Source organism: Tupaia chinensis, unplaced genomic scaffold, assembly GCF_000334495.1.
Source record: "Tupaia chinensis unplaced genomic scaffold, TupChi_1.0 Scaffold144255_1, whole genome shotgun sequence".
NCBI lineage: Eukaryota > Metazoa > Chordata > Mammalia > Scandentia > Tupaiidae > Tupaia > Tupaia belangeri.
In genome coordinates this window covers 2,106,147-2,134,126 of record NW_006204113.1, presented here as the reverse complement: position 1 = coordinate 2,134,126, position 27,980 = coordinate 2,106,147, and the positions used below count along the sequence as shown (strand labels likewise).

Sequence of the window (27,980 nt, the reverse complement as noted above, 5' to 3'; positions counted from 1 at the left end):
TCCAGGTGGAGAAAAGGGCGCCCCCCCCCGCCGAGAGGGGCGGAAGTGGCTTTGATTAGGGGGCGGGCCGCCTAGGAGGTGTATTAAGAAGCCTTTCTCTGGTGCAGCCATCTTGAGTGTGGCGGAAGTAATGTATTACCTCAGCAAAAAAAGGACAAGGGTATGATCATTCCAAAGTGTGCTGGAAAAGAATTTATTTCTAGAAGGTAACTGGGCCCTCCCGATGAGAAAACCATTTGCAATCTAAAAATATTTAGATGTCTTTTTGTCAACTGCCCAAGCAGCAGCTTAGGTTCATTGAATTCCAATCTCAGAAATAGTGTCTTTGTCTGAGGCACGGTACCAGGTCATCCCAAGTGTCAGGGACAAAGTTCTGTTGACTCTACCTCAGAAATAACTCTAAAATCCACCCCTGATGGCTTCGGTCCTTGTTTTCTACCAACGGCCTCCATGCTACCCGTGGACTGCCAAATTCCTTCTGCACACTTTATCAGCACTGCCATGTAAACCCAAGAATTGTAACATAATGGCTTCCCCCAGTTTTTGTTTTTAGGTTTTAGCCATAGAGTGCGTGTGCTTGTCAGAGAGAGGAAAAGTGAGAAATCCCTCTTCCACTCTCCTCCCAGGATTTGGGGCACGCATGCACATATGCCCAGTGTGCTTTCAAGCCACCAGTTTTTTACTGTGGTCAGCCATGTGGAAATCCAGTGCCTTAACCACCACATCACCTGCTGTCACTGGCTTCCCTCCTTTTTTTCCCCACACCTTGCTAGAGGGGGTGTGCACTTGCCAAAGAGAGAGAGAGAGAAAGCACTCCTCCTTCTAGTGTGGTGTGGTCATGCTGCTATCCCTTCTCCATTTCACCAACCTTTTGGAATTTGGAGGCAAACATGCACATAGCCCTGGGTATTTTTCAAGTCACTGGGGGTGCTATTTGAACCCTGATGGCAATGTGGGACCAGCTCCCTTACCCACTAAGCTAAGGGACACGTGTGGCTTCCCCTTTTAATACATTTCAACTGGTTTCAGGACATATAGTCCAAAATTCTCCATTTGGTCCTTTCTGTGAGCTGGTCCCTACCTGCTTCTCTGAATCTTAACTTCTGTCCTTGCATTTTCCCGGTTTCCAATTGTACTGAACATTTAAGAGATGCCCAGAAACTCCACTGACACGTTATACATAGTCCTTGCTTACAAACTCCTTGTCCCACCCCTTCCTTCTGGATTCGCCTGACACCACACAGTATATGGAATCTAAAACATCTGCCTGCCTGATTGGCAGGGTTTTATCTTTTAACTTTCTTCTCCTCCTCTCATCCTCCTCCTCTATCTCTTAACATCCTCTACAGAACCCAAACGTGAGCTCAATTAATATGGATAAAATAAATGAACAAATGAACCCATGGCAGAGAACCCAGCTGCCTGTAGCACCCTATTTTGCAAGACCTTCCAAAGCATTTTTTAACCTGGCCATCTAGCTCATAGCTGAACTCAGTTGTTCTTGGCTTAACTATTGGCAAAATGAGAAATAGGCAACAGTGGGGGTGGGGGTAGAGGTCTTGTCCAAGTTAAAGAATGTCCATAGTTCTGCCCCTTTTATTTATTTTTGAGACAGGTTCTTCCTATGTTGCCCAGGCTGACCTCAAACTTGCAATCTTCCTTCCTCAGCCTCTAGAGAAGCTCGAACTATAGCTAGGTGTTACAGGCCAGCTCTCTGCTTTTTAGAAAAAAAAAAAAAAAAAAAGCGTTATGGTTACCAGAGGGTATGCACGCTTGCCAGAGACAAAGAAAAAGCACCCCCTACTGGGACATGGTCATTCCACAATACTGTTCCCTTCATTTCTCCAGCCTGTCAGGATTTGGAGCAAGCATGCACACATGCCCAGCCTGTTTTTCAAGTCACTGAAGCCAGAATTCAAACCACAGCTTGCCATTTGGGATCTCCTTATGCACAGGGCTGGTCCCTTTATGTTCTTCGTGATAGAACTCGTGCACATGCATGAGAGACTGAGAGAGAAGCACACTCTACAGGACTCAGGCATACCCTGACCTACCTCCTGCAGTCTTCAAGCATTCTAGGATCTAGGCATGAGCACCATGTGTTTCCAGGCCAATTGGGCAGGGTTTGAAACATGGCGGGCCTGTGGCCTCCAGCTCCACAGTTCAGTGCAATACTGACTGCACTGGGGAAGCAGGGCCTCTGCCTTCTGCTTGATCTTGCTTCCCAAGTACTACAAAAAGTGACAACCTTTAGTTTCTTAGAAATTCATTCATTCCACAAGTCAAGCTCCTTAAAAGTAAAGATTTAGTTCTAGGCAAGGGCCAAATTATTTCCAGGACATAGAGATTCTCAATCCCGGCCTCCAGGAGTTACAAATCTTCCCTATAAATACCAAATGCCAACATCACTAGAAAACTCCAATTCAGGGGCCAGCAGTTATCATAATGGCTATATCGCTGGATTCCCATGTAGTTGACTGCAGTTCAAGTCCCGGACCGGGTAGCTTAAACTTACACCTGGCACATGTGCGTGCATGCCCAAGATCCCGAGAGGAGAATGGAGTGTCCCGACCCAGGGGGACAGTCAAATGGGTTTCCTGAGGGAAGGAGTGAGAGCCGGGACAAGCAGCGTAGTGTTACAGCACAGAGACGACACAGTGTCTTCAGGGTCGTCCGTTTATTGTGGGCAGCACAGTACAACACGGAGATGATGCATCGCGTCGTCTATTGTGAGCAGCACGGAGACGACACGGTGTCACAACCCCTCAGGGTCATCCGGAGATGACACGGTGTCTCAACTCTTCAGGGTCGTCCGGAGACAACGCAGTGTCACAACTCTTCTGGGTCGTCTTCCCGGTTGTCCGTAGACTGTGTGGTGTTTCAGCTCTTCAGGCTCTCCAGGGTCATCTGTGTTGTCGTCCTGGTCACCTGTGTCATCTTCCTGGTCGTCTGAGGATTGTGGGCCAGGCCTCATGGTTATATACACGTTGGCGGGCCATGATTAGTTGTAAAAGGTGGGTTATGATTGGTTGCTTTTGGACCAATCATGAGGTGCCAGATACACAAATCTGAGGGATTCTAGTGGCCAATCAGAGCATGGTTTCAAAGGTCAAGTTTTTTGAAGGGAACCAATTGTGGCCTTTGGCATTGTGTAATTGTTTGCTTTCTGAGAAACCAGCGATGTTCGCTGGTGCCCAGCCTCCCACAATGGAGGAGAAGGGATTGTGGTGTGGCCATCCCTGGTGGTGGTGGTGGGGAGGGTTGATTTCTCACTTTCTGTCTGTCTTTCTGGAGAGTGCGCTCACCGTATAGCAAAAACCTCTCAACAAAAAAAAAGAAAGAAAGAAAGAAAGAAAGAAAGAAAACTCCAATTCAATTTGGCAGATTTTGCCCCAACTTCCCTTTCTCCTTTTACAATTAAGATCAGCACTTCACACACTACAGTCTTTTAGTTACACTAACTGCCTTTCTTTTTTTTTTTTGGAGAGGTTTTTGCTATAGGGCGTGTGTGCTCGCCAGAAAGACAGAGAGACAGAAAGCGAGAGAATTCACCCCCCAGGGGGGATGGCCACGCCGCAATCTCTTCTCCTAAATTCTCCTCTCAGGATCTTGGGCACATATGCACGCGCGCACGCGCACACACACGCGCCCGGCATGAGTTTAAGCCACCAGGTCTGGGACTCGAACCACGGTTGGCTACATGGGAGTCCAGCGACATAGCCATTACGCTAATTGCTGGTCCCACCCTAACTGCCTTTCAACATCCCACAGAAAGATTGCAGGTTGTGTGGTGGTTAAGGTTCTGAACACTCCCACATGGCAGACCACAGTTTGAGTCCCGAACCTGGTGGCTTGATATCTTGCTGTCTCTGTCTCTCTCTGGTAAAATTAAAATAAATGAATTTCTAAAATTTATTTTTATCGTCACATACTCTCCACTTTTTCAAAATAATTAAAAAAAAAGAAAGAAAGAAAGAAAGAAAAGCATCCCACAGGAGCCAACTCAAAGAAAACAGAGATGTTACAGAAAGGGAACGAGATGCAGAGCTGGAGTGAATGCTTTTAATTAAAAGTGTCCCCTGGAGGCCAGCAGGCGGTGTCGTGAATATGGTGGTGGTCTCCCACATGGCTGACCATGGTTCAAATCCTGGACCTGGTGGCTTGCTTTCTCACCTTCTCTCTCTCTGTCTCTCTGGTCAAAATAAAAATGAATAAATAAAGTTAAATAAATAATTAAAACTAATAAAATGTTTTTTAAAAAGAATTATTTATTTAAAATTTTTTATTCATTCATTCATTTATTTAAATTTGACGAGAGACACAGAGAGAGAAGTGAAAAAGCAAGGCACCAGGTGTGGGTGTCCAGAACTTTACCAACCATGCCACCTGCTGGTCCCCTCTGGTAACATTCTTATTTGTGTTTGGAAATGGGCCAAGTGGACGCCAGGTCTCCTTCCCTAAGGAAGCTGGCTGAGACAGACTTAGCTGCTCAGACACCAGCCGAAGTCAAATCGCACGTGATGGACATTGAAAACATTGTGCTAAGTGAGGGGGGAAACAAAAGCCAGCTACAGAAGGCTCTATATTGTGGGGAGAGTACAAACTAGGCTGACTTATAGACACAAGACAGATTGAGGGTTGGTAGGGGTGGCAGTAGGGAATGCTGAGTGACTGCTAATGGGTATGCAATTCCCTCTAGGCATAAAGTATTCTGGAATTAGATAAGGGTAATGGTTGCACAACTATACAACACTGAATTGTACACTTGAAAAGGATGAAGCAGACCTCCAGGCATCAGACGGTTATCCTTAGACTTGTGATAACCTCTGACCTGCCAGAGCTAGAATAAGACCAGACCCTGTTTTCCAACCAAGCTTTATTAACTTACATAGTTTGCAAGTTTTTGGTGTTTTAAGAAATGTATTATTAGATTCAGTGATATCTTTTGAACAGCAATCCGACTAGAAAAACTCATACACACATTGATCCAGACAAGCCATATTTCCCACAAGGAGTTTGAGAAGTCACCTAGTACAGCCAAGCCGGTCAAGGGCTGTACTTTGCTGTCTTTTCTTTTCTTTTCTTTTTTAATTTAATTTTATTACTTTTAAAAAAATTATTATTACTTTTTTTCCAGCGACATAGCCATTACGCTAATTGCTGGTCCCACCCTAACTGCCTTTCAACATCCCACAGAAAGATTGCAGGTTGTGTGGTGGTTAAGGTTCTGAACACTCCCACATGGCAGACCACAGTTTGAGTCCCGAACCTGGTGGCTTGATATCTTGCTGTCTCTGTCTCTCTCTGGTAAAATTAAAATAAATGAATTTCTAAAATTTATTTTTATCGTCACATACTCTCCACTTTTTCAAAATAATTAAAAAAAAAGAAAGAAAGAAAGAAAGAAAAGCATCCCACAGGAGCCAACTCAAAGAAAACAGAGATGTTACAGAAAGGGAACGAGATGCAGAGCTGGAGTGAATGCTTTTAATTAAAAGTGTCCCCTGGAGGCCAGCAGGCGGTGTCGTGAATATGGTGGTGGTCTCCCACATGGCTGACCATGGTTCAAATCCTGGACCTGGTGGCTTGCTTTCTCACCTTCTCTCTCTCTGTCTCTCTGGTCAAAATAAAAATGAATAAATAAAGTTAAATAAATAATTAAAACTAATAAAATGTTTTTTAAAAAGAATTATTTATTTAAAATTTTTTATTCATTCATTCATTTATTTAAATTTGACGAGAGACACAGAGAGAGAAGTGAAAAAGCAAGGCACCAGGTGTGGGTGTCCAGAACTTTACCAACCATGCCACCTGCTGGTCCCCTCTGGTAACATTCTTATTTGTGTTTGGAAATGGGCCAAGTGGACGCCAGGTCTCCTTCCCTAAGGAAGCTGGCTGAGACAGACTTAGCTGCTCAGACACCAGCCGAAGTCAAATCGCACGTGATGGACATTGAAAACATTGTGCTAAGTGAGGGGGGAAACAAAAGCCAGCTACAGAAGGCTCTATATTGTGGGGAGAGTACAAACTAGGCTGACTTATAGACACAAGACAGATTGAGGGTTGGTAGGGGTGGCAGTAGGGAATGCTGAGTGACTGCTAATGGGTATGCAATTCCCTCTAGGCATAAAGTATTCTGGAATTAGATAAGGGTAATGGTTGCACAACTATACAACACTGAATTGTACACTTGAAAAGGATGAAGCAGACCTCCAGGCATCAGACGGTTATCCTTAGACTTGTGATAACCTCTGACCTGCCAGAGCTAGAATAAGACCAGACCCTGTTTTCCAACCAAGCTTTATTAACTTACATAGTTTGCAAGTTTTTGGTGTTTTAAGAAATGTATTATTAGATTCAGTGATATCTTTTGAACAGCAATCCGACTAGAAAAACTCATACACACATTGATCCAGACAAGCCATATTTCACACAAGGAGTTTGAGAAGTCACCTAGTACAGCCAAGCCGGTCAAGGGCTGTACTTTGCTGTCTTTTCTTTTCTTTTCTTTTTTAATTTAATTTTATTACTTTTAAAAAAATTATTATTACTTTTTGATTTGCTATGTCACATTGTACTCACCAGAGAGAAAGAAAGAGAGAAACTGAGGAAGCAAGTTCCCAGGTCCGGAACTCAAACCGCAGTTAGCCATATGGGAGTCCAACATCTTAACCACCACGCCACCTGCTGGCCCCTGCTGTGGGTCCTTTGAGGCTTTTTGGTCCTGGCTGATTTCCTCTTAGAGGTGTCCAAACAAAACTCCCCTTTCCTATTTAGTGCACACCAGTCTTTTTTTTGGTTTTTAACCTAGTGGGCTGAGCGTGGGAGGCAGCCAGAAGACCATACCCACTGTTTAATGCCTACAAATATCCTTTCCATTCACAATGAATGGGATTTTATTTTTCTTTTTAGATTTTTGCCATAGGGTGCATGAGTTTGCCGAAGACAGAAAGACAGAGACAGAGGGAAAGTGAGAAATCACCCATCGGTGGGCGATGGCTGGGATGCAATCCCTTCTCCACTCTCCTCTTGGAATTCTGGACATGCATGCACATGATCCCCAGGCCACCGGGTCCAGAACTCAAACCTGTCGGCCATATGGGAATCCAGCACCTTAAACACATCACCTGCTGCTCCCAGAATTGTTTTTTAGGAAGACAGACAAAAACGTCCTCTATTATAGAGAAGATCCCAAGAATACACCCAGACATTTTTTTATTTTTTTGGTCAGAGAGCATGTGTGCCATAGAGAGAGGAGGAAAGAGCACCTCCCAGTGGGGCATGGCCCCACCACGCGTCCCTCTCTGTCACGATCTGGGGCATGCTGGCACACACATCTGGTGTGTTTCTCAGGCCACCAGGGCCAGGATTTGAATTGCATCGCTGGCCATGTGAGATCTGGCTTCCTTAACCATGAGGCCACGGGGTTGGCACAGACATGGTTTTAGGGCAGAACAGTCAGTGCTGACAGGCAGGGCTTGAAGTACCACGGGACTGCTGCCTCACACTGTCCCCTTTCAGCACTAGCAACTCCTGGCCAGGCACCTGATCAGCTTTCCCTAACCAGCTTTCTTTTTTTTTCAAGAATTCTTTTATTTAACTTTCTTTCTTTCTTTTAATTTGACCAGAGAGGGACTGGGTGTGAGACAGGGGTGAGGGGGAAGTGAGAAATCAAGCCGCCAAGTCTGGGACTCGAACCACAGCAGTCGTGTGGGAGTCCAGCCCCCTTAACCAGCACGCCACCTGCCGGTGCCTCCCAAAGTAGCTTTCTGCCTCTGCCTGCAGGCAGTGCAGAGGAGCACGAGGAAAGATTCTTTCACCCTGCTCTTGCGAGTTAGGCTAGACTTACGGGGTAAAAGTTTCCATTGCTGGGGAGAGAGGAGGAAGGGAAGAGGAAGAGTAGGAGCTCTTTGTCCTAGGGGTTGTTCACCAATCTTGGCTAGAACCCAAATCCTGAAGGCTTCCTAACTTTTCCAAATGGTTTGCTTGAGTCTCTCCCAGGATCAGTGCCGTCTCCCTGAGAGGACCTCAGCTTCTGGCCTCGAGGGGACAGTGGTGAAGGAGGAAGCGGACAGAAGTCTGTGGTCTCAGCACCCTTTTCTCACTTACTCTTCCTGGAGTCCAATAACAGGTGCTTAGGTGGACGCAGGAACCACCCTCTCCTGGCCAGCTGCCCCCCAGGTCACCCTGGCCTTCGGGCCTTGTCGACAAAGAGGAATGAGGGCACAGGTGTGCACAGCGGCTACAGAAGAGCAGTGGAGATGGGCCCGGATGGGCCCTTGCTGGGTGAGGCATTTAGAGACCCTTATTGAAGTAGACATAAGGCATGAGTTCTCCATACTTGGCCTTGATGGTGTCTTGGAGCTCTGGTTCCAGATAGGAAACTGGCAATTCACTGAAAAGAGAGAAGAGGTTACAAGCATGCCATGGGAGACAAGCCGCAACCGAACCTCAGGTGGAGTCTGACTCAAATGCCACCTCTGAGCAGTCCTTCCTGAGTTTTCCAGACAGAATTCTTAATGGCCTCTGCGCCTGACATGTCTTTACCTCTACTCAAGACTGTCCTCCTTCTCCCTGGGCCAAGGCTCTTGGTTTAAACTTGTCTAATCGGTGACCACTGAACCACTGCCAGACCAGAGTACCGAGGCAGGGGAGACTGGCATTTTCCTGGGATAGGGTCAAGCCACACCTGTCTCCTTGGGTCTGATGCCTCCCCTCTTTTCCATCACCTCTTCTCTATCCCTGCCACCCACCCCCACACACACTTCTAGGACACACACAGAGTCATCAGCTCCCTAGAAAACAGGAGCCAGAATAAATACCTGCCCCCCTTACTCAGTTTTAAAGACCAGAGCCATCCAGGGCAGACCTTCCTAATAACCCTGCCAGGAGAGAAAGGAAGTTCCCTTTTTCTCCAAGGTAGCCCAAGCTTCACTGGGAGGGGACAGCCACATTCTTCCTCCCACTTCTGCTCCTTGGAGATCTTGCTTGGTCTGCAGTTCACCCGGGGTTCAGAGGTCCCAAGTTTAGGCCACTGGGCACTTGTCCTCAGGCTAATGCTGCCCTCCCTGGCCCTGCCTTCTCTCCTCTGGACAGCAGGCAAGTCAGGGAGAGCGGTGGCAGGGTGTTCAAGGAAACAGAGAGAGGAATCGACAGCTGATACCATTCCTGTGGGAAGAGCCCGCAGGCCACCGGCACCATGAAGATGAGGCTGTAAGGAAGGAGAAACCACAGCATGAGAGGAGGTCTCCACACGGGCCCACCCTTCCCTCCTCGAGCACCCCGGAGGAGGGCGATGCCTGTGTCCCAGCCTGCCTTCCCCACTGGCCCCACAGCGCTCTCTCCCAGCCCTTCTCCTGCTCTGAGTGCAGGAGACGCACTCTGGCAGGAGGATAAAATCAGTAGCCTGCTCCATTCCTCTCCCCTCTCCCCATCTTCGAAGCCATGCAACACCAGCACTGGCGAAGGGGGACAGGAGGGGTGGCATGAATCCAAGGCCTGCTCCTTCCTTCGCACTGAGACCTGCTGTTTTAGAGCACCATAAAGGGCAGTTTCTCAAACCTGACTGTGCCTACGAAAAACTGGACAAGCCAAAGTGTGGATGCTGACTCGGTAGGTCTGGGGAAGGCCCTAAGCGCCTATTTCTAAGGAGTTCTCCGATGATGCTAGCCCAGGACCCTGTTTTAGGAAGCGAGGTCTTAACAGGATTTGGGAACCTAACAGACTTGCTTCCTAGCTGGGTTCTGCCACTTACGGGCTGTGCAATCTCAGACACGTTACTTCTGAGCTAGCACAGGGAGGGCAACGGCATCCAGTGTGCGGGGTTACTGTGGAGGTTCAACCAGGCATGCGCACAGCGTCCAGCCCAGGCTAATGGCTCGATCGGCTGGTGGAAACTCGCTCAGTCAGGAGGTAGTATAATGTCAGACTGAGGATCAAACAGCTCCAGCCATTGTCAGTTACATATCATCGGGCAATTTTCTTAACCTAAGCCTTAGTTTCTCCAGCTGCAAAAGGAGGTGACAATAGGACATACACCTCCAGGATGGAAAGGACGGAGGGAACTAGAAACGTGCAGCGGCAGCTCAGTGAGCATGCATAGCGTTCCATCAAAGTTGGTTGTGACCGGCCTCGTTAGTCCTGTGGCCCTGCAATGCATGATTCATGCCCGCACACGTCCAGTCCATGGCAGGCACCCAAGAACGCACCCATGACTGTGGCATTTTCCTCCCCGGGAGCTGGGACACTTGACAGCCCCAGCCAAAGCAACACCTCATCCTTCTCGTCTCTTCTCTACAACTGCTCTAGACCGGAGGTCAGAAGGGAGACACCCGGAGCAGTGTGAAGAAGAGGCGAGAGCGACCCCTGGACCGACCAAAGCCTGCACGCCGCTGCATCCCCTGCGTCCAGCACCTACGTACGCCGTCGTCACCACCATGCCCAAGAGAAAGGCTGAAGGATGCTAAAGGAGAGAAAGCCAAGGTGAAGGACGAACCACAGAGAAGATCTGCAAGGTTGTCTGCAAAACCTGCTCCTCCAAAGCCAGAGCCCAAGTCTAAAAAGGCCCCTGCAAAGAAGAGAGAGAAGGTACCCAAAGGAAAAAAGGGAAAAGCTGATGCTGGCAAGGATGGGAACAACCCTGCAGAAAATGGAGATGCCAACACAGCCCAGGCACAGAAAGCTGAAGGTGCTGGAGATGCCGAGTGAAGTGTGTGCATCTTTGAGAGACAGAAAACGAGAAATCACCCCCCAGAGGGGATGGTCACGCTGCAATCCCTTCTCCTCCATTCTACTCTCGGAATCTTGGGCATGCATGCACATGCACCCGGCGTGAGTTTTAAGCCACCGGGTCCGGGACGCGAACCGCGGTCGACTACGTGGGAATCCAGCGACATAGCCATTACGCTAACTGCTGGTTCCCCATTAATGCATTTTTCAATGCCTTAGTGAACTGAGAATCCTCTTTTCAGAAGGGGAAGAGAGAAGAAGTAAAGTTTGATTTTGCACATAGTAACTCATTCAAACACTATCTCTCCAATCCTTTGTATACTTTAGCTTGCATCATGTTAGGGCAGTTCTGGCATCTCAAACTCATTAGATGTCGGCCAGACATAAGTTTTAGTTAACAAATCCAGTGAACTGTTAGAACCTTTCAGCATCCTGTGCTATCTTATTAAATCCAAACTCATTGACAAATACATCTGTATCAATACATTTAATCCTAGTAAGTGTTCCATTTTTGTTGGACTCATCTACGGCGAACAGCTCCTGAGTTGAGGGGTGAGGATCAAAGAAGACAAGACGACAAGATAGAAACGGGAGGATTGCCAGTCAATACTGGTCAGCCCTGAGTATACTTTCTTGCTGCTATTTATACATACTCCAGAGACTTCTGTGATGTAAAGTTTTAAGTCCTTACTGAATTTATCAGGTTGTTATAACAATACTTTGGAACATTCAGTTCAAAATAATCCCAGGAGGGAACCAGCAGTTAGCGTAATGGCTATGTCACTGGACTCCCACGTAGTCGACCGCAGTTTGCGTCCTGGACCCGGTGGCTTAAAACTCATTCTGGGCACATGTACGTGCGTGCCCAAGATCCCAAGAGGAGAATGGAGGAGAAGGGATTGTGGCGTGACCAGCCCCCCTGGGGGGTGATTTCTCGCTTTCTGTCTGTCTGGCGAGCGCACGCGCCCTATAGTGAAAACCTCTTCAAAAAAAAAAGAGCAGCAGCTCCTTTTCTGTATTGTTGGATCTTCAGGTTGATAATTCTGCCATTTTCATTTCCCGAAAGTCAGGGTCGGCTCATGAAAAGTTGTTAAACAACATGCTAAATGTGAAACGTCAACCCTCACTCTAAACTTTCTCTGTTCAGAGCATCAAATGAAAACTTCATTGGGTTTTATAGTGGCTTTCTGATTTTGGTAGTCCATTGAAGAAGGGAGTTTGGAAGTTGTTGTATACTGTTAACGATCGTCTGCCCATGTCCTGCCTGAAATACCATGATTGTTTATGAAAAGTATTAATAAAGCTGGATACAGTTTGGCTTGGGGGGGGGAGGGAGACACCCAGGACAGGACGGCACCCCAGCACCCTGCTTTCCACAAGGACACGTGTGCAGAGCCACGCCAGCCTGATGCCCTTCGAAAAGATGGCGAGCTCTCTGGATAGACCAGGCATCTGCCACTTGTAAAGACGGGCCAGGAACACCTCCCCCAACTTGGGCTACACGAGAGGGCGGCTCTTGGATTCCCTGCCACCACAGAACCCGAAAGTACCCGACCACGATACTCACAAGCACCCGGACAGCACAACCTGCAATGGGGCATGCAGGACCTTGACCTTCTGCACAAGAACAAATGAGAGATTCACGTGGGATTGGTGCACCTTCAGATGAACCCCATGCCTGCCCTGCCACGGGCCAGCCAGCTAGAACCCACAGGCAGGGACCTCCCGCCCCGAGACGGATGAGGAAGGGGATTTTCCTCGCTCTCTGCAGGAGAAGTCAGGAAGCCGGTCTGGCTGTCTAAAGCAGGAGGCCTGCAGGTTCTGGTATGGGCTCTACTTGAGTGAGATGAGGCGGTGGTGACTGGAGGGAAGAAGGAAGGGTCTGGGGACCCCAGGCACAGGCATGGTTGTGGGGGATCTTGTGCAGGGAAGTTGCATAAGAAGCCCCCCGACCCTGTACCTTCATGAAATGCAGTTTCTCCAGCCTTTCCATGATCACCGGCAGCAAGACTAGAAGAGACCGGGGAGGACCTGAGAGGTCTGGAAGACTCCTCCCAAGACCCCTTTCTGAAGTCAGATCAGGGGCTGAGGGATTCCCTCTCCTACTCAAAAGTCTAGAAAATCCTTGTCATCTGGGAGAAAAACTGAAGCCTGTGCAGACATGGCTACTCCCCTGCCTCTCTCCCCAAGTCCCAGCAGAACGGTGCTTTCCAGACTCCCCAGGCTCCTGTGATAACAGGAGACTCGTCACTAGGCCCAACACGTCCTTCTCAAAACAGAAATACCTTCGAGAGTTCATGCAGACACACTTTGTCCCCCGCTCGGAATGCGCCCTGCTGGGAATTTATTTCCTCCTCCCACCCCCACCTCCCAAGCACCCTGTACTGTGTCCAGAGCATGAAGTGCTGATACTTAATGAGGATTAGTTGAATAAAAATAACTTTCTCTCCCAAATCTCTGATTAATTGATGTTCTTAGAACTTGTGTGGTTTTCCTGGGCTTCCAGCATCAGAGCAAAAGAGTTTGAGAAGCACAGTTAGAGAGGCTGGGGTCCCACCTCCCACCCAAGAGTTGAGTGTGGCTGAGTTAACACGACGTGTTCCAGTGTCTCCCAGGGTGCGAGGGCTTCCCCATCTTACTCATGCCAGGGGCTGCCATGGTGATCCGAGAAATAACCACTTGGGTGATGCCCACGGCTGCAGCTCTCTAAGGGCAGAAAAGAGGAAGTTGTCAGGGATGACCGACCAGGGCCACACCAGAGGGCTAGGCCAGGGTCATGGCCATGGCCAAGTCTGAGTGAGTAAAGGGAAGCGATGAACCTGCCATGGACTGAGTGATCTGGGTCCGGGTCAAGGCGACTGGAGTCAGGGTCATGGCCCTGTCTGAGCTGGCAAAGGGGAAGGGATGAGTCTCACGGGGGCCAGGTGACCTCCCCAGTTCCTCTCCCATCCAGCCAGACTTTTATGGCATTAGGACCAGAAATGATGGAGAAAAGGCATAAGAAGCCTGTTCTGAACAGAGGAACGTGGGGAAAATCGATAGGAAGTGTGGATGGAGTCAGGGAGGCTTCTCAGTCCCATGACGGTGCCCAGGCTTGCTGTGATCATGAAGGAGGGCAATTCCCCCTGCCACCCACCCTCCCCGAAAGGGAGGCCTCTGCTCACCCGAGAATGACCGATTTCACTGTGATTCCTGTCCTTCACGCAGATGCCCTGGATGAGTTCCCTAAACACAGACGGGAGTTGATGGACTTGGGAGAGGGGTGCTGGAAGCCTGCCAGCCATGTAATATGCCAGAGAACCGAGACCAGGACACTCGCGCTTCAGGAAGCCACCTCCTGCAGCCTGGCTGTGACCTTCTTCTGCAGGCTAACAATCCAGGGGAGTGGCTAAGTGACCTAGGGAGCTGGCCCTGGTTGAGTCCTGAAAGCCTGTTTCCCTCGTCCGCAAAACGGAGAAAACCCTGGCACCCACTTCCTAGGGAGTAGGGATTAAGCGAGATAATGTCTACAATGTGCTCAGTCCAGCACCCAATGGAGTGGCCACTCGGCGAGCAGCAGCTCCTCTGGCTGCTATTCTCGGGCCAGTTCTCCATCGTACTCAGTCAAGACCAGGCAGGGCCTGACACGCCGTCTGTCAGGAAAGAGTCCCTGGGCAGGGGAAGGAAAGAGGAGAAGCGCGTATGCGAGGCTATTCTGGTCATGCTTTTTCTACAAGGCCTACGTGGTAACATTTCACCAGTCACCCCAAGACAAAGCAGCTTTGGGCCTGCAGTTGACAATAATGGCTATGTAGCTGGACTCCCATGTAGTCGACCGCGGTTCAAGTCCCAGACCTGGTGGCTTAAACTCACACTGGGCGTGTGTACATGAGAGCCTAAGATCCTGAGAGGAGAATGGAGGAGAAGGGATTGCAGCATGGCCTTCACCCCCCACCCCCGGGGGTGTGTGTGATTTTTCGCTTTCTGTCTCTCTGTCTCTGTCTTTCTGGTGAGCACACACGCCCTATAGCAAAACCTCCTAGAAAAAAAAAAAAAAAAGACAAAGCAGCTTATGGACACGGATGATCACTACCATGGCAACCACCATAGCTAACCCTTAGGTAGTGTTTGTCATTTTCCAGGTACTGTTTGGGAGATTTACATATATTTCCTCATTAAAACCTCACGTTGGGCAGGTGGCGTGGTGGTTAAGGCACTAGACTCCCACGTGGCCTACCATAGTTCAAGTGACAGACTTGGCAGTTTGCTTTCTCACTTTTCCTTTCTCTCTCTGGTCAAGTTTTAAAAAATAATAACAACAACAAATAAAGATAAATAAATAAATAGTCTTTAGAAAAATAATAAAACCTCACAACAGAGGCATAGTGATGCTTTCTCCAGTCCAGACACAAAGACTGAGAGGCAGCGAGCTCCTCCTTGACCTGCCCGGTGACAGGCTTAGAGCGGGGTACCTGGAGGGCATCTACCTACTCATCTGGCTTCTTTCAAGGCTTCTTGGCCTGTTCTGTCTTTAGCCACCTCGCTCTGCTATGTTTCCTTCTGTAAGCCCAGCCCAGGGCTTTGGAAGCTGGCAGAGTTCACATCTTGAACACAGTTACAGTTGAAAAGAAGGGCCCCCTCGGCGAGCAGCAGCTCCTCTGGCTGCTATTCTCGGGCCAGTTCTCCATCGTACTCAGTCAAGACCAGGCAGGGCCTGACACGCCGTCTGTCAGGAAAGAGTCCCTGGGCAGGGGAAGGAAAGAGGAGAAGCGCGTATGCGAGGCTATTCTGGTCATGCTTTTTCTACAAGGCCTACGTGGTAACATTTCACCAGTCACCCCAAGACAAAGCAGCTTTGGGCCTGCAGTTGACAATAATGGCTATGTAGCTGGACTCCCATGTAGTCGACCGCGGTTCAAGTCCCAGACCTGGTGGCTTAAACTCACACTGGGCGTGTGTACATGAGAGCCTAAGATCCTGAGAGGAGAATGGAGGAGAAGGGATTGCAGCATGGCCTTCACCCCCCACCCCCGGGGGTGTGTGTGATTTTTCGCTTTCTGTCTCTCTGTCTCTGTCTTTCTGGTGAGCACACACGCCCTATAGCAAAACCTCCTAGAAAAAAAAAAAAAAAAGACAAAGCAGCTTATGGACACGGATGATCACTACCATGGCAACCACCATAGCTAACCCTTAGGTAGTGTTTGTCATTTTCCAGGTACTGTTTGGGAGATTTACATATATTTCCTCATTAAAACCTCACGTTGGGCAGGTGGCGTGGTGGTTAAGGCACTAGACTCCCACGTGGCCTACCATAGTTCAAGTGACAGACTTGGCAGTTTGCTTTCTCACTTTTCCTTTCTCTCTCTGGTCAAGTTTTAAAAAATAATAACAACAACAAATAAAGATAAATAAATAAATAGTCTTTAGAAAAATAATAAAACCTCACAACAGAGGCATAGTGATGCTTTCTCCAGTCCAGACACAAAGACTGAGAGGCAGCGAGCTCCTCCTTGACCTGCCCGGTGACAGGCTTAGAGCGGGGTACCTGGAGGGCATCTACCTACTCATCTGGCTTCTTTCAAGGCTTCTTGGCCTGTTCTGTCTTTAGCCACCTCGCTCTGCTATGTTTCCTTCTGTAAGCCCAGCCCAGGGCTTTGGAAGCTGGCAGAGTTCACATCTTGAACACAGTTACAGTTGAAAAGACATGATCTAGAACAAACCCCAGCAGGTCCACCCTGTCTCCTGCAGCCATCCCGCCCCACGTAGGAAAGGACTCCCACAAAATGGAATGCACTGACGAAGTCAAGCCACCCGCCACTCCCAGGGCCATTGCCACGGGAGCAGCCAACCCTCAAGGACTTTGCACTGCCCTCCCCACTAAGAAGTCACCCACTGCCTTGGTTTCTTGCCCTTTCCCTGCCAACCACGTGCTCTGTGGAAAGAAGGGCTCCCTATACTCACTGCTGTCGCATCATGGGGATATTGACACAATTGGCTGCAGCCACAGCAGCAAAGGGCACCCAGCGGCCCACCAGCGGGGGCGCTCTCTGTTGAGAGGAGACAATGGGACTTGTTCAGGACCCTGGAAGTTGGGAGTACAGGGGGCTTAAGAACTAGGAATCGACAAAGAAATTTAGACCTTGATAACTGTCACACATCCAGACACCCAGTCAGGGGGACCCCAGACTCCCTCTGAGATTCAAGGAGGACAAACTGGAGCCAGTCCTGTTGTATTTCTCATGACTTGGCAGGGCTTGGCCATACCCAACTCCCCAGACTGGGAAATGGCCCCAGGGGATGAGGGTGTGTGTGTGTGTGTGTGTGTGTGTGTGTTTCCCTAGGACTCTGCTGCCCCCAAGTGGCCACCACGCCCACAGCAGCCCAGACAGTACCTTGGTCAGCATGTTCATGCCCACGGCGGTGGCCACGGCGGTGCTCGTGGCTGTGACGTAGGACAAAGCCATCTGCCTGAGGGAGGAGAGAGACCCTTGGGAGAGGAGCGCCCCGCTGGCTGAGGCAGCACCACAGGCTTCCATGAGAAAGCCTGGCAACGGGCTTTGCACCTGAAAACCTCACGGCTCGTGAAGCCTGTGCCTCCTCGGGGACAATGCCCCAGCCCCCTTGGCCTTCTTTTGGTATTTAACCATGCCAAGCTCTTTCCTGCCTCAGAACTCTTACAAGCTGCTGCGAGCTCTTCCCTGGGGTTTCACGTGGCTGAAATCTTGCCCTCCAGAACTCGGCCGGAGCATCATCTCTATAGAACGCACAGTCCTGCCCGGCCTATCCATGCAGACACCTGGCCGCTGTTCTCTGTCTTGTCGCTCTCAGCATGTCCTTCACAATCTACGATGACCGTGTTTGCTTTCATTTCAGAGAACTTTTTTTACATTTATTTATCTATTTATTTGTTGTGATTTTCAAGCCACCGGATCCAGGACTTGAACTGCAGTCTGTCAGGTGGGAATCCAACGCCTCCAACCATCATGCCACCTGCTGGCCCCGTGCTTGTTTTCTTAAAAGACCTGACGCTCCACCAGACAGGGACCACATGTGCCTTACTCCATGGTGTGTCCCCAGTACCTAGAACTAGGCCTGTCACATAACAGACTCTCAAGAAATACTGGCACAATGAATGAATGAATGAACTTGAAATCGGTCTAGGAAAAAGCTGCTCTCCTAGTCAGCCTGAGAAATACTTCCAAACCCTTGGTCACTTGTCTAGTGCAGGACCCACCCAGGGAGGATGACAGGGCTGTTCCTGGGGAGGCAGAGGACAGCCTAGGGTCCAGGTCTCCTACCTGGCTGATGTGGGGGAAGCCGCGTTCCTGTTGGTGTAGTTGACCAAGGCATTGAAGGACTGGTTCACCCACTGCCAGAAGATCACCGCCGGCATTGTCCTATCAGGCAGGGAGGCCAGGAGAGGAGGGGAAGGGAGGGCGAGCTTGGGGTACACCAGTCAGACCACATTATCTACAGTTCCCTAAACTGTCCCTGTGCTGTTTGGTGCCTGTGGGGTTTTGCAAAGGCTGGCAAGATCCCACCCCTTCCTCCTCAGAACCTCTCAACTCTCCCCAACTCCTGCAGCTTGCTGCTCCCACAGCCCCACGTGCTAACCCAACCCACAATCTAAGACTACTTACCACTGCTATGCTGTGACTGGTTACTTCTCGGTCTCAATAAAACTGGGAGCTCCCTGAGGGGAGGGACTAAAGTCTTTACACTCCCCACACCTGGCCCAAGACCTAGCTTGAGAACTGAACAAGTGAATGCATGGGGTGGGAGGAGGCTGAGAGGGAGGAGAAAGGAGGGGGGATGGAGAAGGGAGAGGGAGGGCGAGGGAGGTAGAGGGAGGGCAGGGGAGAGAGGAGGCAGAGTCACATCCAGCAGCTCCCCTAAACTAAGCTGAGAGAAAGGGCCTTCCCAGTTTTTTAATTTAGATGTTATGGGGCCAGCAGGTGGTATGGTGGTTAGGTGCACTGGATTCCCACATGGCCGATCCCAGTTCAAGTCCTGGAGCTGGTGGCTTGCTTTCTCACTTTCCCTTTCTCACTCTGTCTCTCTGATCAAATTTTTAAAAAACCACATGAAATATAGTTAATTCTGTAAACAAAAAAAGTAGATGTTTCATCATAAAAAATAAATTCATTGTGGAATAAGCACTTTTAAAAGAGAGAATTAGGGGGGCTAGCAGGTAACGTGGTGGTTAAGGGCACTGGACCCCCACATGGCTGAGTGCAGTTCAAGTCCTGGCCCTGGCAGCTTGCTTTCTCACTTTTTCTCTTTCTCTGTCCCTCTCTGGTCAAAGTAAAATAAAATAAATTAATAAATAAAGTTAAAAAAAAAAAAAAGAGAGAGAGAATTAGATTAGCTTATTTGTTGAGACTCCTAGAGAGGACTTATTCCTGTTAAAATCCAGGTTCCCATATTTGACTGTATAGACTTGGATAAGTTACTTAGCCCCTCCAGAACTCGGGATTTTCTGTGTGTTTTTTAGAGAGAGAGATTTTGCTATTAAGTGCATACACTTGAGAAAGAGGAACAGAAAGCAAAAGAACACCCCCTGGTGGTGATGACCATGCTATAATCCCTTCTCCAAAATCTTAGAATTTTGGGCACACATATACACACACCCGGCATGAGTTTCAAGCCACCGGGTCTGGGACTTGAACCATGGTAAACCATGTGGGAGTCCAGAGACAAAACCATTATGCCATCTGCTGGTCCTGTAGAACTTGGATTTCATCTATAAAATAGAAATAATGGGCTAGCAGGTGGCGTGGTGGTTAAGGTGGTTGGATCGCACATGGCTGAGGGCATGGCTTGAGTTCTGGACCCCACAGCTTCAGAAACATGCTGGGTACATGTACATGTGTGCCCAAAATACCAGAAGGAGGGCCAGCAGGTGATGTGGTGGGTAAGAGCGCTGTACTCCCACATGGCCAACGGTGGTTCGAGCTCTGGACCCTACGGCTTGCTTTCTCACTTTTCCTCTCTCTCTCTCACTCTGTTCTTCTCTGGTCAAATTAAAATGAATTAAGTATTTAAAGTTCAATAAAAAATAATTCTTAAAAAAAAAATACAAAAGGGAGAGGTGGAGGAGAAAGCATACCCATCCCCCCGGGGGGGGTTCTTGCTTTCTCTCACTCTCTCTCTCTCAGGTGAGTACACATGCTCTCTAGCAAAATTAAAGAAAAAAGAGGAAATGATGCCCCCCGGCCCCCGTACAGGGTGTGGAGAGGGTGAGATGAAGTAGCACGTGTGTAAGGAAAGTAACACTGTACCTACCTGGTAAGTGAGCAATAAAGAGGGCTGTAAAACTTAAGATTCTTTTTTTTTAAATGACTTTTCTTTTTTAAATTTAACTTTATTTATTTATTTATTTTATTTTAATTTGATTGAGGAGAGAGAGAAGTGAGAAAGCAAGCCACTGAGTCCGGGACTCGAACCGTGGCTGGCCATGTGGGAGTCCAGCGCCCTTAACCACCAGGCCACCTGCCGGTCCCAAAACTTAAGATTCTTACATGGCTCCCTGCCTAAGCGACCCAGGCTGCGCCACCTCCCACCGCCTTGCTCTGTGGTCCCACCTGTAAAACTGGAGCATGAAGCCTGTGATGATCATGCCACCAGGGACCTGGAAGGACATCCGCCCGATGACGTTCATCTTCTCCCCAGTGTCAGGGTGGAAGGCCGAGTCATACAGCTTCTTGGCATACAGCAGCTGCTCCACCCGGGTGCCTGGGGGCACGACCCCCATCCTGCCAGCAGGAAGGACAGGCGGAGTTGCTACAGCCTGATCAATGCCTCCCAGCCTTCCTGCTCTCATTTCTCTTCCTTCCCTGAGGTCTCTGCTTACTCCTCACCTTTGGTTTCCACACCCTAGGGAATCTCATCAAGGTCACTCTACCACCTGGAGCCCCTTCACGTAACCTCTCACCTGCTCTTCTCCACTGTCGCCTTGGCCCAGTCCAGCTCCCGCTCAGGTACGAGGATGGTGCGGGGGTCAGTGATGTTGAAGAAGTGCTTCACCCGCCCCAGGAAAGTGCACTGGTCCCACCGGGGGGCATCGATGTTAAAGCCAGACAGGTCAGCCTCCATCTTGCTCACACCCCTGTGGACTTCAGGGACAGAGGACAAGTGAGGATTGTGCATCCCCGAGGCCCTAAGCTCCCTGCTGTGGTAGACTGCCTGCTTCCACCTACTGCCTGGCTTGGCACGGTCCGTGGATGGCCCCAGACCAAGCAACTGGGCACCAACATGTGTCTTTTTTTTCCCCTGAGATAAGGTTTTATTGTTGTTTAACCAAAATGTGTCTTGAGTCCTTCTGGTGGCCAGCCTATGGTTGAGCATGCTGGGGAAAAGACTGGAAGAAGGGACAATTAAATGGCCGTCCATTACAGGGAGGTGTGCGTGAGTGCCCAAAATCCCTAGAGGAGAGTGAAGGAGAAGGAACTGAGCATGCCCAGCCCCCCAGGGGGTGATTTCTGAGACCTTTTAATTTTTGCCTGAAAACTTCAGGATGTCATTACAGGAGTTTAAGAAGAATGACAAGGGGCTGGTAGATGGTGTGGTAATTAAAGGCGCTGGATTCCCCCATGACCCACCATGGTTCAAGTCCAAGATCTGACAGCTTGCTTGCTTGCTTTCTCATTTTCCCTTTCTCTTTCTCTCTGGTCACATTTTTAATAATAATAATAATAACAAATGGAGTTAAATAAATAAATGTTTAATTAAAAATAAAAAAGAATGACAAGATCAGACATGTAGCTTAAAATGAACACTGTGGGAAGGGGCGGGAAGGTGGCCTAGAGGCTAAGATGGCTGCATCCCATAGAACTGACTCAGTAGTTCGAGTCTCGAACTCTGCAGCTTGAAAATCACACTGGGAATGTATACATGCATGCCCAAAATCCCAAGAGGAGAATGGAAGAGAAGAGACTGCAGTGTGGCTCTCATCCCCAGGAACTGATTTCTCAATTTCTGTCTCTCTCTGGTGAGTACACATGCCCTATAGCACAAAAAAATCAAACAAACAAAAACAAGGATGATAATAACTAAAAACACTCTGAGCAACCACGCCAGAACAAACAAGGTGGGGTAGGACCTCTCGGGATGCAGAGACCAGCTACAAGACAACTCCAATAATGGAGACAAAAAGGTGGGGCTTGGGACCAGCAGATGGCATAATGGTTACGTTCTTGGACTCCCACATAGTTGACTGCAGTTTGAGTCCTGGACCGGGCGGCTTAAAACTCATGCCAGGCGCGTGTGTGGGCGCACCAAAGATCCTGAGGGGAGAACGGAGAAGGGATTGTGGTCATCTCCCCAGTGGGTGATTTCTCACTTTCTGTCTCTGTGGCAAGCACAAGTGCCTACAGCAAAAATATCTCTCTCTAAAAAAACAAAAACAAACAAAAAACGGTGGCGCTTAAATAAAACCCAGAGGCACCCAGAAGAGAGAACAAAAGAAAAAACGCTTTTAAAGAAGCAAAAATCTCTGTCTGGCGAGCGCACGCGCCCTATAGCGAAAACTTCTCCAAAAAAAAAAAAAGAAAGAAAGAAGCAAAAATCTTAGGGTTAAAAAAAAAAACACTATTTAATTTTACTTATTATTATTTAAAATTTACTATAGGGCACATGTGCTCACCAGAGAGAGACAGAGAAAGAAAGAGAGAGGGAAAGTGAGAAAGTAAGCGGCTAGGTCTGGGACTCAAACCATGTCGGCCATGTGGGAGTCCAGCACCTTAACCACCATGCCTCCTGCTGGCCCAATCGTAGGATTTTTTTATAAGTGACTGAGTATACAAGGAATATGGTATTGGTTAGGGTTCAACCAGAGATACAGAATCAATAGATTTTCTGTATGTATTTAAGGGATATGTAAAATATTTATACATATATATAAACTCTACTGATTCCTTATCTCTAGATGATACAATATGCATGTTGGTAAATACATAAAAATTGATTAATTACAAGGAATTAGCTAACTGGCTTATGTAATTGTGGTGGCTGGCTACGCAGGCCTGGGCTCAGCAGGTCAGACCACCAGGAACAGATGATTTGGGGAAAAGGGGGCAACTCTGGCTACAGCTCAGCATCTCAGACATCAGGTGGGGCCTAGCCCTCCTTCAGAAGGCTTCCATATGATTAAGTCAGGCCACCAGAATAATCTCCCTTTCTATTAACTTAAAGTCATCCAGCTGGGGACTTAAATTATATGTGGAAACCCTCCACAGCAGCACCTGGGCTAGTGTTTCACTGATGAACAGGAAGCAGGCATGGATCTGCACCCTCACAGCCACTGTCAGGAAATACGGCAGTGAACAAGGGGAGCCTGGAGTCTCATTTAGTGCAGCCAAGTTGACACATCACAAATACCTTGGGTGATACCTAGGGTTTCAGACTTGGGCAACGAGTCCCAGGAGTGGTGGTACACACCCCTTTTTTTGGAGGTGGAAAGTTTTTTTTTTTGTCATAGGGCACGTGCACTCACCAGAGAGGGAGAGAGAGTGGTAAGAAATCATCCCTCCAGGGAGGATGACCATGCTGCCATCCCTTCTTTCTCCTTTCAGGATTTTGTGCATGCACACACATGCGTGATTTTCAAGCTGCCAGGTCCGGGACTTGAAGCACAGTCAGCCATATGGAAGTCCAGTGCCTTAACCACCACTCCACCTGCTAGCCCAGTGGTATACACCTTTAAGCAAAGCTACTCAGGAGGATGAGGCTGAGGAGGATAGGGAGTTCAAGGCCAGTCTGGGCAACACAGCGAGAGCCCTTCTCTAAAAAAAATTTAATTATTTTTTGGGACCAGCAGTTAGCGTAATGGTTATGTCGCTGGACTCCCGCATAGTCGACCGCGGTTCGCATCCTGGACCCGGTGGCTTAAGACTCACGCCGGGCGTGTGTGCGTGCATGCCCAAGATCCTGAGAGGAGAATGGAGGAGAAGGGATTGTGGCGTGACCATCCCCCTGGGAGGTGATTTCTCACTTTCTGTCTCTATATCTCTGTTTGTCTGTCTGGCGAGCACACATGCCCTATAGCAAAAACCTCTCCAAAAAATTTTTTGAAAAGTTTTTGCCATAGGGCATGTGCGCTTCCCACAGAGACAGAGATAGTGAGAGGCAAGTGACAAATCACCCCTTCAAGGGGAATGGCCACACTGCAATCCCTTCTCCATCCTCCTGGGATCTCAGACATCCATACACATGCGCCCGGCATGATTTAAGCCACCAGGTCCCAGATCTGAACTGCAATCAGCCATCTGGGAGTCCAGAGCCTTAACAGCCATGCCACCTTCTAGTCCCTTTATTAATTTTTTAAGAAAGAAAAATGGAGGCCAGGCTGTGGTAGAGTGGTTAAGGCAACTATGGAGCTCAAATCCTGAGCCCAGCAGCTTGAAAAATATAACAGGCATGTGTGCATACATGTCAGTATCCCAAAAGAGCGAGAAATAGGGAAGAAGGGATTGTGGTGTAACCAGCTCCCAAGGCAGGGGGTGCTTTCTCACTGCCTCACCTCAACTTCCCATCTCTCACCAGTGAGCACATGTGCCCTCTAGAAAAAAAAAATTTTTAAGAACTATTTATTTATTTAATTCCATTTGTTATTATTAATTTTTAATTTGACCAGAGAGAGAAAGAAAAGGAAAGTGAGAGAGCAAGTCGCCAGGTCTGGGACTTGAACCACCGTCGGCCATGTGGGAATCCAGCACCTTTAACCATCACACTACCTGCCAGTCCTCTTTAGAAAATTTTTTTAAAAAAGAAAACAAGGCTGGTTCTATAGCATAGAGGTTAAAGAGACAGACTCTACGTGATCAACTGTAGTTCAAATTTCAGCCCGGAAGTTGAAAAACACACCAGAGTGTGTGTATATGCACCAAATCTTGACAGGATGGACAAATGAAGGGACTACAGTGTGACCACATCCCACTGGGGAGTGCTTTCTCCACCACTCTCCAAAAGCACCTGCTAATTTAGTACTCAACCAGAAAGTCAGACGGTATGTTCATTTGCTCACCACTGTCACCTAGCGTCTAGCACAAGAACTCAGAGATAGGCCAGCCTTGTCGCCTAGTGGTTAAGAGAGCTGGATTCTGGGGCCGGCAGGTGGCCATGGCGGTTAAAGGCACTGGACTCCCACATGGCTGACCGCAGTTCAAGTCCCAGACATGCTGGCTTGCTTTCTCACTTTCCCTCTTTCTCTCTCTCTCTCTGATCAAACTAGAAAATAATAATAAAAAATAAATTTAAAAATATATTTTTAAATGAAGTAAGTTTCTTTCTTTTTTTAATTAACTTTATTTATTTTAATTCGACCAGAGAGGGACAGAACGAGAGAAAGTGAGAAAGCAAGCCACCAGGTCCAGGACTTGAACCACGGTTGGCCATGTGGGAGTCCAGTGCCCTCAACCACCATACCATCTGCTGGCCCCCAATAAAAAATAATTCTTAAAAAAACAAAAAAAAGGGAAAACTGGATTCCATATAGCCACATAATGGTTTGGATCCCAGTCCTGACAACTTAAAAAACACACCAGGTGCATGTGCACGTGTGCCCAAAATCCTGACAGACTGGAGAAATGGAAAAAGAGCTGCAGCATGACCACACCCTCTTAGGCGATGCCTTCTCCCTCTTTCTATGTCTTTCTTTCTCTTTGGTGAGTGCATGTGCCTTCTGGCAATTTAAAACTAAAAAAAGAAAAAAAAAGAAAAGGAAAAATAGAATTCAGAGATTTGGTCTAAAAATGAAAACAACTCACCATCACTGATGTAGTTGAAGGTAAGGTTTCTGGACACACATTATCTGGGGCAATTTGGATTTTGTGGTGTCAAAATGATCATCCTAACCCTGGCCCAGATAAAAACTTCTGCTTAAAAAAAAAAAAAGATGGGGCCAGCAGATGGCATGGTGGTTAAGACACTGGACTCCCACATAGCTTACCACAGTTTGAGTCCCAGACCTGGTAGCTTGCTTTCTTACTTCTTTTTTTTCTCTCTCTGCCTCTCACCTATTCCCTATAGTAAATTTAAAAAATAATAGTGACAACAAATAAAATTAAATAAATAATTCCTTTCTTTTTTTTAAAAAAAAAGAGATTTTTTATTTCAGGGTACATGTGCTCATTGGAGACAGGAAGTGAGAAATCACCCCCACTTGGGGGGATGGACGTGCTGCAATCCCTTCTCGTCCATTCTTTTTTTTTGGAGAGGTTTTATGCTACAGGGTGCGTGCACTCGCCAGACAGACAGAAGACAGAGAGACAGAAAGCAAGAAATCACTCCCCAGGGAGGATGGCCATGCCGCAATCCCTTCTCCTTCATTCTCCTCTTGGGATCTTGGGCACACATGCACACGTGCCCGGTGTGAGTTTTAAGCCACCGGGTCCAGAACGTGAACCGCAGTCGACTACATGGGAGTCCAGCGACATAGCCATTACACTAACTGCTGGTCCCCCTTCTCCTTCATTCTCCTCTTGGGATTTTGGGCACGCATGCACATGTGCCTGGTGTGAGTTTCAAGCTGCCGGGTCCAGGAGTCAAATCATGGGTGGCCACATGGAAGTCCAATGCTTCAACCACCATGCCATCTGCTGGTCCCTAAATAAATTATTCTTAAAACAAAGAAAAAAAAAAGAGAGAGAGAGAGAGAGAGTTTTCTAGTGTGAATATGCAAATGGAAAGAATAGATAGCTCAGGACAAATCCTGAAAATCCACCGCATTTAAGAGGCAGACAGAAGAAAGAAAGCCCTGGAAGATGTCAAGAGCTTAAACCAGAGAGAGAGGAGGTGAGTGGAACTAACGAGTCGGGGAAGGGAGAGCTGTGGTGAGGCTTTAGAGTTTTTGTGAAGGTGGAAGAGACTTCAGGAAGGTGACATGCTGGCGTTAATCATTTCCTAAGAGGAAACACCCAGGAAAAGAGAAGCTCAAAGTGGGTACCCATAGTACCCTTGGCTGGCCTCATGCTGCAACCGAAGTGCCATTTCTGGAAAAGTCAGAGGCGGGCAGCAAGCGACCACAGCCAAAGCCCTGACTCCTCGCTCTCCGGCTCCACTTGGCCTCCTGCGGGCTGGCTCAGAGACCAAAGGCACTTCTCTTAGCCCCAAGTGAACCACGAATGGACAGAGGGGAGAGTTCACTTTTCCAGACCCACATGAGGCCAAAAGGACTTTGCCTAGCCAGCAAGATCACATGCTGCCTTGGCTTACAGAGCCCCAGGTTCACATTGGCTGAAGACAGCCCTACTCAGCAAAACGCCCCAACACCCCCCACACAGCCTGACTTTCTCTGACCTCTCTGCTCTCAACTCAACATGCTAAAGTCTTCTGCCTCCCATAATGGAAGCTCAGCTACTATGAAGGGGTAATCATTTGCTAAATTATGCATGAACTTCAGCCTTAACTGAAGTTAGGACAGAAACTGTACAGTCCCTGGGGGGGTGGCAGTGGCGTGGTGATTAAGGGTGCTGGATTCCCACTTGGTTGACTGTGGTTCGAGTCCCGGACCTGGCAGCTTGCTTTCTCGCTTTCTCTCTCTGGTCAAATTTAAAATAAATACATTTTAAGTTAAATAATATAATTCTTTAAAAAAAAAAAAAAAGAATTTTTACAGTTCCTCTCTTATAGAAATCATCAGGCAAAATGAGCTGGCCCTGTGGACCAGGGATTAAAGGAGCTAGATCCCATACATCAAACATGTAGTTCAAATCCCAGCCCTTGTGGCTTGAAAAACATGCCAGGAGGGGCCAGCAGGTGGCATGGTGGCTAAGGCTCTGAACTCCCACATGGCCAACTGTAGTTTGAACCCTGAACCTAAAGGCTTGCTTTCTCACTAACCCCCCCATCTCTCTCTGATGAATGCACATGCCCTATAAAATTTTTTTATTCTTTAAGAGAGATTTTTGCTATACGGCATGTGTACTCACTGGAGAGACAGAGACAGAGAGACTCGCCGGGGGGAAGAGTTACGCCCCAGTCCCTTCTCCTCTCAGAGTTTTGGGCACACACATACACACACACACACACACACACACACACATGCCTGGCATGAGTTTTAAGCCATTGGGTCCAGGACTCAAACCACAGTTGACTACATGGGAGTCCAGCAATGTAACCATTATATATATATAGATAGATAGATCTATATCTATATATAGATAGATATAAATATACATATATATATAAATAATTAATCTTTTCTTTTTTTTTTTTTGGAGAGGTTTTTGCTATAGGGCAGGTGTGCTCGCCAGACAGACAGAGAGAGATAGAGA

At 48.2% G+C, this 27,980-nt stretch overlaps 1 protein-coding gene across 5 annotated transcripts in view; it reads right to left on the bottom strand.

The window, feature by feature from the left end:
• Positions 1-2,770: 2,770 nt before the first annotated feature.
• SFXN2 (sideroflexin 2) overlaps positions 2,771-27,980 on the bottom strand; it is a 30,286-nt gene continuing 5,076 nt past the window's right edge. For 3 of the 5 annotated variants that reach the window (XM_014583332.2, XM_006166377.3, XM_006166378.3), the window contains exons 2-12: positions 20,642-20,822; positions 20,292-20,462; positions 18,006-18,104; positions 17,100-17,175; positions 16,669-16,754; positions 13,893-13,953; positions 13,368-13,434; positions 12,689-12,738; positions 12,296-12,345; positions 9,164-9,211; positions 7,256-8,395 (exon numbers count right to left, since the gene is read on the bottom strand). In XM_014583332.2, the coding sequence (XP_014438818.1) occupies positions 8,296-8,395; positions 9,164-9,211; positions 12,296-12,345; positions 12,689-12,738; positions 13,368-13,434; positions 13,893-13,953; positions 16,669-16,754; positions 17,100-17,175; positions 18,006-18,104; positions 20,292-20,462; positions 20,642-20,802 (969 nt within the window). In that variant the 5' untranslated portion in view covers positions 20,803-20,822 and the 3' untranslated portion in view covers positions 7,256-8,295. Of the gene's footprint in view, positions 2,950-7,255; positions 8,396-9,163; positions 9,212-12,295; positions 12,346-12,688; positions 12,739-13,367; positions 13,435-13,892; positions 13,954-16,668; positions 16,755-17,099; positions 17,176-18,005; positions 18,105-20,291; positions 20,463-20,641; positions 20,823-27,980 lie in introns of those variants that run through there. The other 2 variants (XR_337095.3, XM_027767417.1) reach the window with 2 other exon arrangements.